At 48.5% G+C, this 20,875-nt stretch overlaps 2 protein-coding genes across 2 annotated transcripts; both read right to left on the minus strand.

Annotated features, from left to right (window-relative positions):
* Positions 1-467: 467 nt before the first annotated feature.
* On the minus strand, positions 468-15,686 carry LOC112044514 (major facilitator superfamily domain-containing protein 6). Its single transcript, XM_024080389.2, has 3 exons — positions 10,007-15,686; positions 2,867-4,058; positions 468-1,979 (listed from the first exon to the last, which is right to left on the minus strand). The coding sequence occupies exons 1-3, from the start codon at positions 10,087-10,089 to the stop codon at positions 1,290-1,292; spliced, it is 1,965 nt and encodes a 654-aa protein (XP_023936157.1). The 5' UTR covers positions 10,090-15,686; the 3' UTR covers positions 468-1,289.
* LOC112044508 (glutamate receptor ionotropic, kainate 3-like) lies at positions 12,189-20,190 on the minus strand (the record flags this gene model as incomplete). The annotated part of the gene is made up of 5 exons (XM_024080386.2): positions 12,189-16,322; positions 16,676-16,724; positions 16,831-16,912; positions 16,974-17,623; positions 18,889-20,190. Coding segments are annotated over 5 exons (2,649 nt in total), but the record flags the coding sequence as incomplete, so codon positions are not given.
* Between the last annotated feature and the right edge of the window lie 685 nt (positions 20,191-20,875).

A 20,875-nucleotide genomic window follows, 5' to 3' on the forward strand; every position in this document is an offset into this window, starting at 1 on the left:
GCCCGCTTCCATCTAAGACTACATCATCACTTACCATCAGGTGAAACTGAAATCGAACGTCACGTCATCTTTTAGTGAATTAGAAGTTGTTGACCATTTTTCATGCCATTGAACTACTTACTACACAAACCGGAATGATTAGGGAGTTTTTTCAGTCGACGAAAACGATTACAACAATGAAACATCGATACGATATAAGTATACACGCGTTAGATCGTTGATTGATTGACAGAGAGGTAACGTCTTGCGAGGCAGGTCCTTCTATAATTAGTCCAAGATAATTAATTAATTGTATGTGAATCCGGGCTCAAAAGGGCTAGAACCCAGAGCCGTAAAGCTTATTATTAAAAATAAAATGTATGTAAATCGAAACGAAAAGTGTCGCTTAAAAGAACCTTTTTGAGTAGTATTATTGTTGTGTAAAAAACCTAAAGTTGTGGACTATAGATATAAAATAAGACAACGAGTGAATAGTCAACATTTATTATTATAATATATTAGAAATCGAAGATCGTTGCCAGCGGCGCGGCGCCCGGCGCGACTCTGGAGCGGCGCCGGTTCGGAGCCTGCGACGGGCGCTCTGTGCGACCGGAGCGCTGCCGGCCCGGCCGGGCGCCCGGAGTGCTGCCGGCCCGGCCACGCGGCCCGGCGCCGCGCCGCCCGGCCAGTGCAAAAATATATAACTGTGCCGCGTTCACATCACTAAAGAGTTAGTTTACAACAAATGTATACATACACTATGATCATTTACAGCTATGTCATAAACATCTACTACGTGTCAACAAACATAATTATGACGTCGTCGCATCGGGGCTGACGGGACGCGCCGTGACGCGCCATGATTCGCCGTGACGCGTCGTGACGAGACGTGACAAGACGTGACGAGATGTGACGCGTCGTGACGAGACGTGAGGCGTCGAGACGAGACGTGTCGCACAGCACACACCACGAGTACACACATTTACACGATAATACTTTATGAAGACGTACGTTCGCTGTATTTATCTATAATTATATGAATAGCTCCACATCGAGTACAACAAGCGGCGCACTACACGCTGCGCGCGCCGGGGGGCGGCGGCCGGACGAGAGACATAGCGAACGAGACTCTGTTTATTTAATATATTAATCGTATTGGAGTCGCAAAAATAGTTCGAAGTTTTTACAGCGATGAGTGAGGCGAGGCGGGGCGGGGCGCGCGACGCCCGCCTCGAGTGGAAACGAACATGTCATCAAAAGGAACTATCTAATCGATCAATATTACAGACACCGGCAGCGGCCGGCGCGGCCTACCGGAGGCCCGGCTCGGCCAGGAAGGGGTTGTGCGGGGCGGGCGCGGCGCCGGGCACGGCCAGGCTGTCGCCGTGCGAGTGCGTGGCGCCGTAGTTGTCGGGCGCCAGGTCGGCCAGGCGCGACGACGACAGCGCGCGCGGCAGCGGGTTGGACGGCACGCCGTGCGGCGCCAGCACGCCCGCCTCGGCCACGGCGCGCGCCTCGTCGTCGGGCGCGCCGGGCGCGTCGCCGCCGTCGCGGAAGTTGACGAAGGCGAAGGCGGCCAGCGCCACGCCGCACAGCAGGCCGTAGCCCGCGAAGGTGCGCGTGGTGCCCCAGCGCGCCACGGCCACGCCGCCCAGCACGGCGCCGCAGCCGCGGCCCAGGCCGTGGTGCAGGCCCTGCAGCACGCCCTGCGCCGACGAGCGCAGGCCGGGCGGCGAGCCGTGCGCGATGTAGGAGCAGCAGGCGGCCCACACGGCGGCGTGCGTCACGCCCTGCACAAACTCGAAGGGCAGCACCCACCACGGCGCCGGGAGCCACGAGATGTACAGGAAGCGCACCACGTTGCCGGCCAGCCCCAGGCACAGCACCTTCACGTGGCCCATCTGCGTGATCAGCTTGAAGCTGAAGAAGTAGGCGAAGATCTCGGAGATGTGGTTGATGACGGACGCCACGCCGAACAGCGTGGGCGAGCCGCCGATGTCCTGCGGAAGCGTCGGTGCTATTTTTACTACTGCAAATTAATGCAGATTTTTTTGTATGTTCTTTTAACGATCACGTTGAAAAATAAATTACTAGGCAAAGTTGTACATCTAGCTTAAACACGTATTCATTTAAGTCAGTCAGTCAGTCAGTTTCTTGCCGGTATTTTCTCAGCAGAACCTGCCTTCCGAACCGGTGGTAGAATCTTTACAAATAGTCAACTGACGTGTCAAAAGTGCTTGTAAACTGAGCTTACTTGAAATAAATGATTTTTGATTTTGATTTTGATTTTCCTGTATACAAAAAGCAAATTTTTATTATTTAAAAACCTGTCTTTCGCATGTATAAACACGCATAACTTTTTAGTGAGTAGGTAAATTTTGATAATTCTTTTTTTATTGGAAAGGGTATATTTCAAAAATGGTTCCATATAAATTTGGAAAAACAATTTCAACCCTAAGGGTAGGAAAACAGGAGATGATTATGTTTACCCAATAATTGTAATATGATATATAGTGATCCGATTTTAATATTTTTTACTGAGTTTTGCTATTTTCATAATTCTTTTTTTATCTATTAGGGTATGCGAAGAAGTTGGTTCCACTTTGCTAAAAAATGATTGCGGAGTAGTGCATAAGCAACAAGAAAGAAACGAAAAATTTCGACTTTAAGGGGGGACGCGGTTTTAGGTTCGATTTCATGTGAATGTACTTTTTTACACTTAGCATGTTACACTTTCAATTGAAAAATATTACAAGAAAATACAACTGAAATAAACCGAATACTTGTATAAAAAGTTATGCGTGGTTTTATAAGACAAGTAGGTAATTAATGGGTAAACAATCAATCATCCCCTGTTTTCCTACCCTTAGCTTCCCCGAGCGCTCACCTGCAGGTGCCAGAACAGGAAGGTGAAGATGAGGCCGATGCCGAAGCCCATGAACCAGGCCACCAGCAGGAAGGAGGCGGCCTTCACGTTCTGGAACTGGCGCAGCACCGTCACCCACTCGGGCATCTCGCGCGTGGTCTGCGCGAACACCTCGGCGTGCTCCAGCGGCGGCGGCGGCGCGCCCGTGTCCAGCCCCGGCAGCTGCAGCTGCTCCGCCAGCTGGCGCTGCAGGCGCTCCTCGCGCGTGGGCGACGCGGGCGCGGCGGGCGGCGGCGGCGGCGCCGGCGCGGGCTCGTACTTGAAGCGGATCTGCGTGGCCGTCACCAGCGCGGCGCCCATCAGCACGGAGAACGTGGCGAAGCAGATGGTGTAGTTCTTCTCGTAGCGCTGCGGGCCGCCGCACGGGTGCGTGCTGAAGGCCGTGCTGTGGTCCAGCGCGATGCCCACGAAGAACATGGCCAGCCCCCAGCCCAGCGAGCCGAACATGCGCTGGTGGCCGTAGCGGTCGGCGTCCTCGCCCAGCAGCGTGATGACGGCCGAGTCGGCCAGCGTGATGGCGGGCGCGCTGAAGAACTCGCCCACCACCACCAGCAGCAGCAGCAGGAAGAACGTCTTCTGGATGTCGGGCGTGCTGTACACCACGAAGGAGTGCAGCGGCGACACCCAGTCGCGCTGCGCCGGCGAGTAGTTCTGCGCGTCGCTCACGGGCAGCGGGCTGCCGGCGCGTCCGGCGGCCGGCCCGCGCCAGGCGCGCGGCGGCCCGGCCCAGTCGTCGTCGTAGCGCGGCGGCGCCAGGCGGTAGGCGCTGGCGTTGAGCGGCTGCACGCACGCCACGGCGGCCGGCTGCACCCAGCTCAGCGGCAGCGTGAACACGATCCACGCGCCCAGCGACGCCAGCAGCAGCAGGCGGCCCTTGCGCCAGCGGTCGGCCAGCCCGCCCCAGAAGGGCGCCGACAGGAACTCCACGAACGGCCGCGTGCCGATGAGCAGGCCGCACTGGCCCGCGTTCATGCCCATCTGCTTGAAGTACACGCCCATGAGCGGGAACAGCGAGCCGAAGGCGGAGTAGAAGAAGAAGTAGAAGGTCTTGACGGTGAGCAGCTCGGGGTCCACGGCGCCCGCGCCGCACAGCAGCTCCAGCACGTCGCCGCGCCCGCGCACCTTGTGCGTGGCCTCCTGCGGCTCCGGGTACCTGCGAGACGGTCGGCCGGTTGTCAGCAGTGAACTCACTACCGCCATGCTGGTATCGGCCACCCATCAGTTCAAAAGGGGGCCTTCTGTGAAATTACAGGCACACACGATATATAGCAGGATATTGCTATCCGACGTGCCCTGTTGCTGTGTTACAGGCTACGGTCGGTCGGTGGTCGATATCGGGTGTGCCCTGTTGCTGTGTTACAGGCTACGGTCGGTCGGTGGTCGATATCGGGTGTGCCCTGTTGCTGTGTTACAGGCTACGGTCGGTCGGTGGTCGATATCGGGTGTGCCCTGTTGCTGTGTTACAGGCTACGGTCGGTCGGTGGTCGATATCGGGTGTGCCCTGTTGCTGTGTTACAGGCTACGGTCGGTCGGTGGTCGATATCGGGTGTGCCCTGTTGCTGTGTTACAGGCTACGGTGGGTCGGTGGTCGATATCGGGTGTGCCCTGTTGCTGTGTTACAGGCTACGGTCGGTCGGTGGTCGATATCGGGTGTGCCCTGTTGCTGTGTTACAGGCTACGGTCGGTCGGTGGTCGATATCGGGTGTGCCCTGTTGCTGTGTTACAGGCTACGGTCGGTCGGTGGTCGATATCGGGTGTGCCCTGTTGCTGTGTTACAGGCTACGGTCGGTCGGTGGTCGATATCGGGTGTGCCCTGTTGCTGTGTTACAGGCTACGGTCGGTCGGTGGTCGATATCGGGTGTGCCCTGTTGCTGTGTTACAGGCTACGGTCGGTCGGTGGTCGATATCGGGTGTGCCCTGTTGCTGTGTTACAGGCTACGGTCGGTCGGTGGTCGATATCGGGTGTGCCCTGTTGCTGTGTTACAGGCTACGGTCGGTCGGTGGTCGATATCGGGTGTGCCCTGTTGCTGTGTTACAGGCTACGGTCGGTCGGTGGTCGATATCGGGTGTGCCCTGTTGCTGTGTTACAGGCTACGGTCGGTCGGTGGTCGATATCGGGTGTGCCCTGTTGCTGTGTTACAGGCTACGGTCGGTCGGTGGTCGATATCGGGTGTGCCCTGTTGCTGTGTTACAGGCTACGGTCGGTCGGTGGTCGATATCGGGTGTGCCCTGTTGCTGTGTTACAGGCTACGGTCGGTCGGTGGTCGATATCGGGTGTGCCCTGTTGCTGTGTTACAGGCTACGGTCGGTCGGTGGTCGATATCGGGTGTGCCCTGTTGCTGTGTTACAGGCTACGGTCTACTATAGACCTAATATATATATTATACTATTATTTCAATACATAATTACATATATAATATTATAATAAATACATATATATACAAATATTATAAAGAGGTAAAGTTTGTAAGTTTGTAACAATTCTTTGAAATGGGGTAATCTTTGGAACTACTGATCCGATTTTAAAAATTCTTTTACCAGTAGAATGCTACGTTATCGGGGAGTGCTATAGGCTATATTTTATATTTCTATCATATATAACTACTGAGATATCGCGGGTTTCCTCTTACAGATCGGACCGAAAAACTTACTTATTCGCATGCGCTGCCTCAACCATTGCGTATAACTGAAATAAATGTATGGAGGCTTTTTGAACCTTTAAAAGTTCTACAAAAAAGTCCGCGACACCATATATCTATCTTTTATATTTTAGCAGATATAGTACCTTTAGTACTTTATTAAATTATTTAAATTTTAAACTAAGGTTTACGTCATTATTTACACAACTAAACTTAAATCCTTATCAAAATAAATTATTTAATAATCACAAGGATATTATAGAGATAAGATTTGCCCTTTACAGTATGTTAATTAGTTATATAGTTTCGGAGATAATACAAAATTTCTGAAAGACGCAGAAATGCCACTATATGATGCCCCGCGATTTCAATTACGTGGTTCCCGTTCCCGTGTGAATATGAGGAACAAACATAGCCTATGACACTCGCAAATAATGTAGCTTTCTATTGGTAAAAGAATTTTCCAAATCGGTCCAGTAGATCCAGAGATTACCCCCGACAACCACACAAACTTTACCTCTTTATAGTATTAGCATAGAAGTCGCTTGGGAAATTATAGTCTTTTGGTCATTGCACCACGCACAAATGGCTGGACAAATTTTGCTGAGGGTAGGGATAGAATAGGGGTAGGGAAGGTAATTTAGGGAAAGTTTAGGGTAGGGTAGGGTAGGGGTAATTTAGGTAAAGTGTAGGGTAGGGTATGAATAAGGTAGGGGTAGTGTAGGGTAGGGGCAAGTTAGAGGTAGGGGAAAGGATATGGAACGTATAAAGTAGGGGAGGAGTAGGATAGGGATAGGGTAGGGTAAGGTAGGGTAGGGGTAGGGTATGGGTAGGGTAGGGTTAGGGTAGGGGTAAGGTAGTTGTAGGAAAGGGTTAGGGTTAGCGGTAGGGTAGGAGTAAGGTAGGGGTACATTAGGGGTAGGGTAGGAGTAAGGTAGGGGTAGATTAGGGGTAGGGTAGGATAGGGTATGGATAGGTTACGGGTAGGGTTAGCGTTAGCGGTAGGGTAGGAGTAATGTAGGGGTAGGGTAGGGTAGGGTTGGGTAGGTTTACGAGCAGGATAAGGTAGAGGTAGAGAAGTTTACATCAATTTTTACGCGGACGAAGTCGCGGGCGTCCGCTAGTGTGCATACATTTTCAATGGATATATAGGTATTTTATATATATATCATTGGCGTATCTAGGATTATTTCCTTGCGGGAGGGAAAGGCCTGCCCCCGACGTGCCGCTGAGTACAGTCGATACTCATATAAAAATTTAGTTTCCAATGTTTGTGGACGCATGCCTCTAACACGGCTCGTCTGATTTTATGGATTTATCTTAGTATATTCTATGGATTTATCTTAGTATATTCTATGGATTTATCTTAGTATATTCTATGGATTTATCTTAGTATATTCTATGGATTTATCTTAGTATATTCTATGGATTTATCTTAGTATATTCTATGGATTTATCTTAGTACATTTTGGTAGGTATCGGACTGAGTCTTAAAATATTTTTCGTAGTCCTAAATCTTTTTTCTTAAAACTGCCTCTTTTTTAATTTAAATATAAAAAATAAGAATGCAAAATTAACTCAAATTTATTGTTATACAATTATCGCACTAAATTCCATTTAGTACAGTTATAGGATAATGCCCACCGGCGCATATAACGTCGGCCCAGACAACCTAGGTATATCCCCGTATAAAACTATATGGAGACGATAATATGATGTATAAATAAGGATCTAGTTAAATAATTGGCTTAGTAACAGTATGTTTACTTTAAAAGTAAGTAAAAAATAATATTTTTTTTATCACTTTTAGCGTGAGAGTATGTGTGTGAGTCGGTGTGTGCGTGTGTGTGTCTAAGAGTATGAAAAAGGGAATGGACGTGTGTGTGGGTGTGAGAATTGGTGCATAAGTTAGTTATTAAGTTTATAGAGTTTGGTATGTGTTTTTCTGGAAGCGTTTGTTCGTTGAGGTGTTATTGTCTTCGGTATAAAATGATAATTAGCTGTGCTTTAAATAAATAAGATCTAAATGGAAGTAAATGTTGTTATATTTTCGAGATAGCCGTACCAAAATTAGTAGGTGCAACTAGTAAGCGAGTGTGCCGGGGCCTAAACGACAAAGCATTTAACGAGAGAGCAGTAAGCTAGGACAGTCGATACGGCCAGTCAAGATAGCTTGCAACAGAAGAATGTCACTCTGACTTTTTCTTTGCTCCAAGGTGTCTTATTTTATAGTGTGCACCAGCTTCTTCATAATGAATAATGTTACTAGGTACTAGGTATGCCAAATCACTTGAAATTTAGCCTCAGTAAAGCCTGCATGTATACAAACACACTAGTTTTTGTTGTAGTCAAAAATACCTAATAGTTTGGATTTGAAAACTTTGAATGCCTATAGCATTCAAAGTTTCGAAAAATATCGATTCCCGCTAACAGTCGCGCGACCGCTTGTGACGTCATGTTACAACAGGGTTCCCAAGTTAGGGGTTTTCCCCCCAGATTTACGGGATAAATAAGTGCTCTGGGATTTTTTTAGGGGTCTGAAATTTTTAGGGGTATTTTCAGGGATTTTTTTGACTCTTTAATATTTTTAAATTGATATTAATAATATTTCTTTCTTGACCTAGCGACTTATAACGACATATAATACGTAATGGATCATGTTACTAGCTACGCAAAATCATTTAAAACTTCGTTGCATTAGAGCTTTTATATAATTATATAGTTTTGGTTTTATTTAAAAATACCAAATATTTATGAATAAAACTTTATACTACCTTACTACTTTACTTTATTTGGCAGGAGCTAAATTTCATCTTTTTACGTCAAGCGGTATTCGGGATTTCGTGAGAATGACCTTTCGCATTTATTATAATAAGAAGACTAGCCGACGACCGAACATTATTTTTCCCGTTTTGGCCAGATTTTTGATCGGTGCTTTGTTGGTCGTAGTGTGATGTTATGTAGCTTATAGCCTTCCTCGTTAAACGGGCTTTTCAACACAAAAATAATTTTGCAATTCTAACCATTAGTTCGTCAGTAGGTAAGGCAGAAATCCAAAATGGCCTATAACGGGCGAGCAAGTGTTGTATGATGACGTCACGGCGTTAAACGCGAGCTGATCACCGCGCGCTCACTTTAAAATTCTATATCTCAGGAATTAATTAACGTATCGACATAATTCTTTCACGAGTATTTTTTGTTTTCAACAGTTATTATTAATTGTTAAATCATTATTCATTGTTAAATCGTCTGTAGTGTTTGAAACGCTAGGTAACTGTGAAATTGTCTTTGAACTGACTCCAGCCTTGGACACTGTGTAATATAATAGGGAGACCAAATATTACACGAATGTTCAAAAAGACTTCTAACGTAGGCAAACACAATGTTTTAACGCATTCTATGTTATCGAAACTACGAGTGACGCGTTTGATGAATCCTAGTTGTTTGTAGGCTTTATCCGCTGCAACGTCGATGTGTTTATTCATGGATAGTTTGTTATCAATTACTTATACTGATTACAATTACCCCGATCTTTGACTTTTTTTTATTCTTTTCAAGTTAGCCCTTGACTACAATCTCACCTGATGGTAAGTGATGATGCAGTCTAAGATGGAAGCGGGCTAACTTGTTAGGATTAGGATGAAAATCCACACCCCTTTTCGGTTTCTACACGACATCGTACCGCAACATCTTGGCGGTACATCTTTATCGGTAAGGTGGTAACTAGTGTGTGAAGTCTGCCAATCCGCATTGGGCCAGCGTGGTGGACTATTGACCTAACCCCTCTTATTCTGAGAGGAGACTCGAGCTCAGCAGTGAGCCGTATATGGGTTGATTACGACTCATGCTAAAATACAGCTTTGTAGTTGTAATAGTCTCTGCTCTGCACAGCGGACGGGCGGACGGACGGACTGACAAACGGACATGGCGATACCATAAGGGTTCCTTGTGGACTACGGAACTATAAAAAGTTATACGTGGTTTTATTTTTCAATTGACGGGTAAACAATTATTCCTTTCCCTTAGAGTTGGATTTTTTTTATCATATAGTATTTTATTTGAAAGTATCTCCATGATTTTATTTTACTTTGGCGTACTTAGCCAAGTTTGTTTTTAATCCGCGACGCGTATTTTGTAGTCAACTAACAAATAACGAGCTACCCTGCGGATGGACCGACGGAGATGGCGAAACTATAAGGGTCTCGTGTTGACTACGTAACCCTAAAAAGTACACATAATGCCTTCACATGACTTTATTCCTTCACTTGAGTAATAAAATTAAAAGAAATATAATTCAAAGATAGCGTTAAGAAGAAGAATGAACAATTGCCAATACTGTTTTACAATGGAAAATCAAATATTTTAAATGAGAAAACATTTTCCTCATCGGAACCGTCCCAGCGTTTGGCAGCGCGAGCAATCGATACCGGGCCGGTGCCGTGCCGGAGCGCCTGTCGCTCACCTGGCGGTGTCGACCTCGCCGAACTCGTCGGGGCGCACGAGCGGGCGCGCGGCCGCGGGCGCGGGCTGCTGCTGCGCGTCCATGCTGCTGCCGCTGCTGCCGCTGCTGCCGCTGCCGCCGTGTGCCGTGTGCGGGGCGGCACCCGACTGCTGGCCGCGCCGCGCGCCCTCGCGTCGATACCAGCCGCGCCTGCGCCCGCCGCCGCCGCCGCCCCCGCCCCCGCCGCGCTCAGTCCTGTGCTGTCATACTGCGCTGCTGCTAGTAATGATAGTTCATTTAGTCATAAGAAAGTAGGTTTATAAAACTTGTTCCTTAAATATATATCTACCCTTATAGTTTCTGCCTTGACAGGTGAAAGAATATTAAAAATTATAATATACTGCTAATTACAATAAATAAATATTAAATCAATAAGTACCTACATACATACATACATACAAGATACATACATACTTACATACATACTTACATACATACGCACATGGCTCTACAAGACGGGTTTGGGAGTACAAATCGGAAGGTTGGCGGCAGATTTGCTTTTTTTCCGATAATTCTTCAAGCTGTGAAAGTGCAAGTTCCGAGGTGATGTTTCGGGCAATGGAATATTTTGTGATGTATCGGATGTGCCTCAGCTGGCACCGAACAGTCAGCGTTTGTCGCCCGCTACTGCTTGTAGTCGTAATGGTCATTTTGTTCGTAATTGAAACTGAAAAAAACGCAATTTAATATTTCTGCCAAGGCTTGCAAAAAAAAGTTCTGAAGAAGTCTCGTTTTTCACGCACTAGTCGCATAGGAGCCAGATTAGCTACATACCCTAGTGGCAGCAAAGCTTTTTGATCCTTCGCGAAATTAGTGGAAACGAACTTCTGTCGGTCGTCGCCGCCGCCTTTGCTGAAACCCGATGGGTCACTCGCTATCTCTGCGACTGAACAGGCTTGATAAGCACGGAGAGGCCCTTGCTGTCTCTTGGGTCTAGCATGACGGCCTCCTTAGTAAGCTTCCAGCTTATGGTATTCCATCATTTCTTGAGTGAACGTTCCTTTCGTGTAGTCACTGATGGCTGCTCGTCGTATTTAATGGCTATTGATGCCGGAGTTCCTCAAGGGCCTGTTCTCTCCGCTACACTCTTTTTGCTGCATATTAATGACCCGCTTAAACTTGGAATCCTTGGGTATGCGGATGACAGCACTGTAACGGAGTGGTATAAAAACCAATGAACTCCGAGAGGCGATGGTGGAATGCTTGAACTCTGCCCTTAAAAAAGTTTCTGACTGGGGTGATGCCAATTTGGCAAAACGCAGGCGTGTCTACTCACAGGGTGTCCTATTACAGTATCTCCTATCACCGATCATATAGATGTTCTGGGTGTCGTAGCCTGTCGGAACCGCCTTTAAACTGATCAGAAGGTAGCACATGCGATGTTATTTTTTCTTTTTTGTTTAGTAGAAATATTTTTGTAATTTTAAAGTTGGTTGTATTTTTTATTTTACCATTTTTAGTGAAAACATGTTATAAGTGTAGAACAATATTAAACATTTTGATTATAAAGACTTAAACCACGGCGTTATTTTCTTACATTAATTACACTTATTTTTCTTATTACGTACAATCAACCGAACTAAATTTAAAAATACTACTTTAATCTTTACTCGTATACATCACTCCCCGTCTACCTATACCCTACTAAATATGAATATTCAAAATCTTCTTTGCTTGTGTTGACGACCCTTATATAAAAGTTATTATCACTGCAAATTAATCAAGCCCAATCACATGGTAGCTACTGTACCTATACTATTAAGGGGTTCCCTTAGCTGTCCTTTGGCCATTGTCATTTGGTCAGCGTGGTGGACAAAGGCCTAACCCCTCTCATTCTGAGAAAAGACTCGTGCTCAATAGTGATGGGTTAGGGTCAACCGAATATGGGTTGTCAATGATGATGATGGTGATGGTGATGGTGATGGTGATGGTGATGGTGATGGTGATGGTGATGGTGATGATGACACTACAACTCTTAAATCATCTTGCAACGCTGGCGTTTTGGCTGGTGTTAATTTGAACTGAGTTAGATGAAATGCCTGTGCGTTGTCCAGCAAACGCCCGCGCGGCAGACCTCGCCGGGTCGCTACGACGACCCGCTACAATGGGATGTGGGTATCTATAATGAATAAAAGAACACCAATGGTAATAATTATTTTGTATTCTAAATTTCTCTAACATTGACACTTATTAATAAAGCCCCTGCAATACGGAAATACTGCAGCGGTGAATAATAGGGATGATGACAGTTTTTTAAATTGTACATAAATTAAGAGTATACTAACAGCAAAGCAATTTTGTAAAAGGAACAGGGTATCTGCGATCATTACTTTCGGAGCTACAGGGATTTAAAGGGTCAGATTTGCGGCGCTGCCGCGGATCCCTGAAAAACGCCCCATACAGCGTCGTCGTTGGCTCGCTCATCTTTAGGTTTGTATGGGCGTTCAAACAAAATTACTAATATCTTTGTTGTTTGTGCGTTTATGTTTATAGTTCATTTATTGAAAAATGTCACATTAATGTAAGGAAGCTAAAACTGTATGAATTTTCATCTAATTACAATAAAAAAAATTTAATAGATTTTGAAATTTTATTTTTATATCTTTTTTTTTTGAATCTTTGCTTTTTATGTATAAATTAGTTAACATTGACCTTATTTACCCGAATGTATCATAAAAATCAATATATTCAAACCTAGTCATCATCCCCATTGTTTTAAATAATTTTTTTTTATATAGTAGACATTTTTTAAACCCTATGATTATTCAGCACTTACCATTAGTAATTATTATTATTATTATTATTAATAGGTACCTATAAAATTGCCGTTCTACAATACTGACCATTTCAAATCAAAATAATTTTTGTTTGGTAAAGAATTCTAATTTCAAATTAATTTTATTTAAAAAACATGGAATTCTTTTTCCAAAAGTTGTCATTTGTTTATTGTTTAGTGTTACATTTTCATCGCATTTCAGCCTTTTTCGTCATCAAGGATACGTTAAATATTCGAGTAGTTATGGCATATGCGTACCGTCACCGTCGTGGCAGCGACGCGGCACAAGCGGCACGCGACATTAACGACGTCTGCGGAGCTAACACTACAAACCAACGCCAACCAACTGTTATTGATTTGCTCGCTTCCGTTCTGGGAATTTCGGCCTGAAAAATGAACCTCGCGGTCGACCGAAGACTTTGGTCGACAATTACAGGCGATTGTGGAAGCCGAAGATACACAAGCTACGGCTGAATTAGCAGCAGCTTTCGACGTTAGCGTCAAAACAATATTGGTCTATTTGCGTCAAAGTTTTTGCGTATTGGCAAGCTTGATAAATGAGTGCCCCACGAACTCGACGATGGCCAGCGCGAAGTACTCGTCGAGACACTGCTCGACAGACACACGAATGAAGGAATTTGAACCGCATTGAAATTGTCAATCATTCCATTAAAACTAGTACTTTTCCGCAAATATAGAAAAATGCTGTGGTCAAACCGTTGCCAAAAAACAGAATGTACTTGAATTAAAGGATTTAAGACCGATTAGCATACTTCCTTGTCTCTCTAAAATACTTGAAAAAGTTGTTTGTAATCAACTGTCTCAATACCTTGAAAGTAACAATATTTCTTCCAAACAAGCAATCCGGTTTTAGAAAGTTTCGAAGTACTACCACCGCTCTTATTGATGTGGTTGATAATATGTTAGCATCACAAGACAAAGGTGAAGTAACGGTGTTAACTTTGTTAGATTTTTCTCGAGCATTTGATACAATTAATATTTCGTTATTATTAGCAAAACTTTCATTTTACGGGTTCTCGACAAAATCCATCAGTTGGTTTGCAAGCTATCTGTCTCAGCGTACTCAGTACGTTGAATTGCGCGATTCCACGGGATGGATAGCTACCTCAGAATCTAAACTTTTGTCTCGAGGAGTCCCACAAGGCTCTATCTTAGGTCCCTTACTTTTCATTATATATACTGCAGACATAGTAGACAGTATTAATAACTCAAATTATCATATGTATGCAGACGACACTCAACTGTATATTTCTTTTAAACCTGATGATTATAGTGATGCCGTTAGTAAACTAAACGATGACTTGGAAAATATAGCAAACTGGGCGAATAATAATCAGTTAGTACTAAATGCTGACAAGTCAAAGTTCATGTTACTTGGCTCTCGTCAGGCAGTCGCAAAGGTATCGCCAAACCTCTCTGCTATATGTATTAAAGATCAAGTGCTGCAGCGTATTAATGAGGCTAGAAATTTAGGGGTACTGATAGATACTGAATTGCGTTTTGAAGGTTATATCTTGGAAACAGTGCGCAGTTGTTTTTATAGATTAAGAACTTTATACCGTGTACGGAATTATATGAGTGTAGATGTGCGTGTTGGGATATGTGAGTCTTTAATACTCTCAAAATTAAACTACGCTGATGCTTTGTATGGGCCACGACTGCTCGTTCGCACTCAACGGCTAATACAACGCATCCAAAATGCATGTGCCCGGTTCTGTTTTCATATTCCCCCCAGAACGCATGTTGCGCCGTTTATTAACGAAGCTAAACTGCTCAATATGAAAGCGAGACGGAATCTTCACCTTGCTACACTTCTATTTGGAGTATTGAAGTCTCAGCAGCCTGCTTACTTATTTGATAAGCTAGAGTGGAACAAAACATCCTTGACAAGATCAAATCGAGTCTGGACCCTTAAAGTGCCGCAACATTTCAGAGCTGCAAGCTTTAAATTCGCGGCAACAAAGTGCTGGAATGATTTGCCTCCTCCTCTTCGTAATTTAAAAATATCCAAGACCACTTTTAAAACCAAAATTCGAAAACATTATCTTTTAATTTAAAACATATAAGTAATGGGTCCTTTGTTTTGTTTAATTTATTATAATATTTATTTACCAAATTATTATGTTATCATTTATTTATTGTATTATTATTTATAATTGGCTTATTTTTACCACTTGTTTCTACTAGTAATATTTTTGTATTTAATTTACGTATCTGTCTTCTTTTAATATTTGTCGATGTTTGTTAGAGGCGCTCCGCACGTCTCGATACCGTCCAAACGTCACCTTAATGGCTCCACGGAAGATCAGCGCGGTATCCTTACGGACACTGCAATATGGTGACCCTTAGGATCACATCATGCAAGGTGCAATGTATTTTAATTTATTGTTTTTTTTTTTTCTCTCTTTTCTTTGTATGATGTGTATTCTAAATAAACTTTTCTTTCTTTCTTTTCTTTCTTTCTTTCTTTCATTGATCACCTGCGATGAAAAATGAATTCTGTTTGATAACCTCAAGCGCTCAGCAAGTTGGTTGGATCCTGGTTCAGCACCTAAACAATGCCCTAAATGAAAACTAACCCCTAGAAAAGTGATGGTCACTATTTGGTAGTGTGATTCCTCACAGCTTCTTACCAATGGGATGAGCATCACTGCAGATGCGTACTGTGAAGAACTGAACACAACGATTGAAGCTGGCACATCTCCGACCGGCGTTGGCCGATCGCTCCTCTCCGCTGCTCCCGCACGACAACGCGCGACCTCATGCTGCACAGCAGACGGTCTCCGAGTTGCAATAAGTGGGGTCGGAAGCTCTCCGTCATCCGCCCTACTCACCAAACCTTGCGCCTACAGACTACTACTTTTCCCAGAATTTGGATAACTTCTTAGTAAATTAAAATTTAATATCCGACATACTAGCGCTCGCCCGACGTTGGCGCTGGCGACGACAAACGGCGCGGCGACGCAGCGTGCCGCGCCAGGCGCGCGCTGGCTGCGTGCATGGAGCTGCGGCGGCGCGCGCTCGTGCGTCGCGGCGTGCGCGGCGGCGACGCGCGCTCGGGCGAGGGGCGCTCGGGCGAGGCGCTCGGCTCGGGCGAGGTGCGCTCGGGCGAGGTGCGCTCGGGCGAGGCGCGCGGCGAGAGCGGGCCGCGCACCGGCTTGCTGGAGCGCTCGAAGCGGAAAACGAAGCGCAGCTCGGCCAGCAGGCTGGCGAGGAAGGAGGGCGCGCGCGGGCGGCGCCAGGCGGCGCGCGCCAGGTCGGCCAGCGACAGCAGCACGCCCAGCGCGCAGCCCACGGCCAGCACGAGGAACAGCCCCAGGAAGTTGAAGATGGACAGCTTTTGCGCGTCGTGCTCGTCGGGCTCCTTGCAGGCGCCGCCGCCGTGCATCTCCTTCCACCAGCGTCGCTTCATGTCGCGCAGCACGCCGTCCTCCTGCAGACTCAGCAGCGCCAGGTTGAGAGCGTGCCGGTACGGCGAGTCTGCGCGGAGCGGAGCGAGCTCAGTGCTTACGTCACCTACACCTACGGGGGGGTCTCAGTTCGGCTCCCATTTAGTACTAAGTAAGCCGGAAGATATTGATTTCATGCCTGGTTTTACCCGACCACGGCGAAGGGAAAACGAAAGGCAGATGTATGCGCGATTCATAAATTACTGAACCGACATAAATTACTGAACCGATTTTAATGAATGAGATGTCAAAATGATTCACAAACTATACGGTATTTCTGTTCGAGAGGTCTGAGAGTTTTCGGTTCAACGGATTGAATGGACATCAGGCACTATGTGTTGGATAAAGATATTAAGTAGGTAAATGAAACCATGTGATATTTACTTTTCTTCATAGCGATGCCGTAGCCCTTGCTGTCCAGCGGGTCGCCGACCTGCAACAGAGAGGCACGCGTGAGTGGGCGGGCGCGGGCGCGGGCGCGGGCGCGGGCGCGGGCGCGGGCGCGGGCGTGGGCGCGGGCGCGGGCGGCAGATACTCACGCTCGTCACGTCGCACTTGCGCTCCACGGTGTACTCGATGGTGGTGGACTCGGCGAAGTACGCGTAGTTGCCCTCGCGCGCCCTGCAACACACACAGGTGAGCGGCGCGCGCGGCGAGGGCCCCCCGCCCCCGCTGCACGCACCACTGGATGCCCTCCTGGTTGGTGAGCGGCATCTTCTGCTCCCTCATGACGCGGTACATGCGCCGGTACAGCTCGTCGGTGGACTGCTCGAAGAACTTGTAGGTGGCGCCGCCGGCCTTGGCGCCGTACGCGATGCCGCGCTCGTTGTCGGCCAGCTCGGCCACGTCGCGCAGCAGCTCGCTCGGCGTCTCGGTGGACAGCAGCGTGGCGAGGTTGGCGGTGTAGGAGCTGGTGATGACCAGCGCGAACAGCCACCACACGCTGGCCACGGCGCGGCTGCCGAACGCCACGGGCGCGATCTCCGAGCCCTGCTGCAGCACGGCGCCCAGGTTGAACCACAGCGCGTTGGCGAGCGTGAACTGGTTCCGCAGCGCGGGCGGCCGCTCCACGCACGGGAACGGGTTCTGCCACTCGGCGGGGCACAGGCGGCCCACCACGAACAGCACCAGCGACGCGCCCACGTAGGCCAGGCCCAGGCACAGCCACACGCCGCCGGAGAAGGGCAGCAGGAAGGCCAGCAGCGCCGGCTCGGGCTTGCTGGGCTTGCGCAGCAGGATGCTGATGCCCAGGTTCATGAAGGGCGTGGTGAAGTCCACGGCCTCCTCGCGCTCCGCCGTGATGGTCAGGTCGGTGATGGCGAAGTGCACGCTCTGCGGACGACGGGACGCACCGACTGTATACGGTCTAATGTGATGGTGAGGTCGGTGATGGCGAAGTGCACGCTCTGCGGACGACGGGACGCACCGACTGTATACGGTCTAATGTGATGGTCAGGTCGGTGATGGCGAAGTGCACGCTCTGCGGACGACGGGACGCACCGACTGTATACGGTCTAATGTGATGGTCAGGTCGGTGATGGCGAAGTGCACGCTCTGCGGACGACGGGACGCACCGACTGTATACGGTCTAATGTGATGGTCAGGTCGGTGATGGCGAAGTGCACGCTCTGCGGACGACGGGACGCACCGACTGTGTACGGTCTAATGTGATGGTCAGGTCGGTGATGGCGAAGTGCACGCTCTGCGGACGACGGGACGCACCGACTGTATACGGTCTAATGTGATGGTCAGGTCGGTGATGGCGAAGTGCACGCTCTGCGGACGACGGGACGCACCGACTGTATACGGTCTAATGTGATGGTCAGGTCGGTGATGGCGAAGTGCACGCTCTGCGGACGACGGGACGCACCGACTGTATACGGTCTAATGTGATGGTCAGGTCGGTGATGGCGAAGTGCACGCTCTGCGGACGACGGGACGCACCGACTGTATACGGTCTAATGTGATGGTCAGGTCGGTGTCACTTTATACTCGTAGAAGTAATTAATATACATACCCATAGCAAAGATTAGCTTTCTAGTTTTAACAGACTCCGACTCATCTTACTGACAGATTACCTTTTTGATTAACAACGAAATTAGTATGCAATTTTCGATTTCCAATTACGTTTTTTAAGTAGGTCAATGGTACTTAGCTCTTAGACCACTAATGGTTTAAGACTTAGCTGTTATAGTTTTTCTTGTAATTTCATTATATATTCTATTCTTGTGATTTTTTTCACATATCCATAAATAACCGTCTAGCCGGCAGAGGGTGGGGACATTTGATTCTACCAAAAACTAGATCTTAAAAGCTACATATTTTACAAACGGATCTGTATATCGAAAAATACTAGTAGAAGTCCCCTTATATCTTTCAAAGACATATCCACACTATGAAATAAATGACAAAAAATCATACCCCACTTACATGTAGGGGATTTAAAATTTCATTTTACGACTTCGTTCAAATTTTCAATGTAGCACATACGCATGCTTTCTTTCTTAGTACAGTATGCGGGCCATTCATGGCGTCAAAACACAAATCCAAAACTATGGAAGAGTTTGGCGCTATATAATGAGAGTATGGCGGCGCACCTCGTCCTCGATGAGGCGGCGCATCATGCCGCTCCAGCGGCCGGTGGCGCGGTCCAGCGTGCCGTAGTCGCCGTCGGGTTGCTCCACGAACGTGTAGTTGAAGCCCAGCAGGCGCGCCAGCTGCTCGATCAGCTCCACGCAGAAGCCCTCGTAGCGCGCGTTGCCGGCCAGCCGCTCCGCCGACAGCTGGCGCATCACGTACGGGTCGCTCTGCGCGATCAGCACCGCGAACGTGCGGTTGGCCATGGCGTCCCCCGGCGGCGGCGCGGCGGCGGCGCGCGCGCGCCACGCCAGCCCGCCGCGCGCGCTCCACGTCGCCGCCGCCGCCAGCCGCCCGCCTCGCCGCAGCTCGGCCGCGTGCAGCGTCGCGCCGCGCCGCGCGCCGCGCTCCCAGCTCAGCGCGCCCGCCGCGCCGCCCCACTCCTCCGAGCGCACGTAGTTCAGCAGCGAGTCGGCGTGGAAGGCGGCCGAGCCGCGCGCGCAGTCGCCCGCGCCGCCCGCCAGCACCGGCAGCCGCAGGCGCGCCGCCGCCGCCGCCGCCGCGCGCGCCGCGTCGTACGCCAGCAGCGGCGCGGCGGGCGGCGCGGCGGCCGGGCGCGCGGCCTCGGCCGGCCCCACCAGCGCCGCGTACTCGGCGGCCCAGGCGGCCGCGGCGCGCCGCACGGCCGGCGCCTCCGGGTCGAACGGGCGCAGCGCCGTGACGTTGGCGCCGCCGTAGCTGTAGCGCGCCAGGCGCTCGGCGCGCAGGTCGGGCGCCGCCAGCAGGAAGGAGTGGCGCGCGCCCAGCAGCCCCGCGCGCTGCGCCGCGTCCAGCACGCGCTCGGCGCACGCCGCGTCGCACCACACCACGAAGCGCGCGGCGCCCCAGCGCTTGAGCACCAGCAGCAGGCTGCGCAGCGCGTCGGCGGCGCCGGGCGGCGGCAGGCGGCGCGCGCGCAGCGCCAGGCGTTCGTGCGCGGGCGCCAGCAGCGGCGCGGCGAAGGCGCTGCCGTCGTGCAGCAGCACGGCGTCGCGCCACTGCTTGGCGGCGCACAGCGCGGCGGCGGCGGCGGCCAGCTCGTGCGGGTGCGGCTGCAGCGGCAGCGCGCCGGCGCGCGGCGGGCGCGGCTCGGGCAGCAGCAGCGCCAGGCCGGCGCGCGCCGCCGCCTCCGCGCCGCCCGCGCCGCCCACGCTCACGTCCACGCCCGCCGCCGCCTGCCGCACGGTGGTACATTGGTATACGAGGGCACGAAATGCCACGCGTGTTAGACTACTACTTACTACTTTACGTTTCACTAAGATGCGGTGAGTGAAACAATAAAAAATTTATAAAAATAGTAAAGTTTTATTTTAATAAAAAAAAAATGCAGAAATTTGCCGACTTCTGTGAAGATGAACAATGAGTATGTGGAATAAACGTGAGAGATAATAAATAAGAAAAACCTACACAGTTGCCGCGTGTACCGTAGGCAACTGTAAATTGGTTTTGAAAACAATTAAGATAACTTTTGTTAAAATTATTAAATCGTTTTTTATATTTTTTATTGCATATTTAATATTTATTATAATTACGTCGCTCCGTAATTACTCTGGTAACACTATTAACATTTATAGACTATAACTTACTCATCGATCGTTTGAACTAACTAAATAGACTATTTCTACAACACACAATATGCATAATAATAATATAGCCAAAATTAATCTAGTTATTCTATGTTAAATAGCAAAGTGTCAAAATACGTAATATTAATTTCCTAAATATTTATAAGGTGGATTGATGAGGATAAAATGAACCAAAATTTGTTTCTCTGAAATACCAAAGAAACGACATTTAAAAGTACACTAATATCCTCAGTAATATTCTTTCTATAAGGTTTTTAACTTTAAAAATTACACACAGCACAAAACAATGTTATATTCTCCGCCATTACATCATGCGTCACCTCGGTCGACATCCACGGACAATTCATAGACGCGCGAAGCGCGGCAAATTTGAAATGTCATT

This window comes from Bicyclus anynana, chromosome 13, assembly GCF_947172395.1.
Source record: "Bicyclus anynana chromosome 13, ilBicAnyn1.1, whole genome shotgun sequence".
Lineage (NCBI taxonomy): Eukaryota > Metazoa > Arthropoda > Insecta > Lepidoptera > Nymphalidae > Bicyclus > Bicyclus anynana.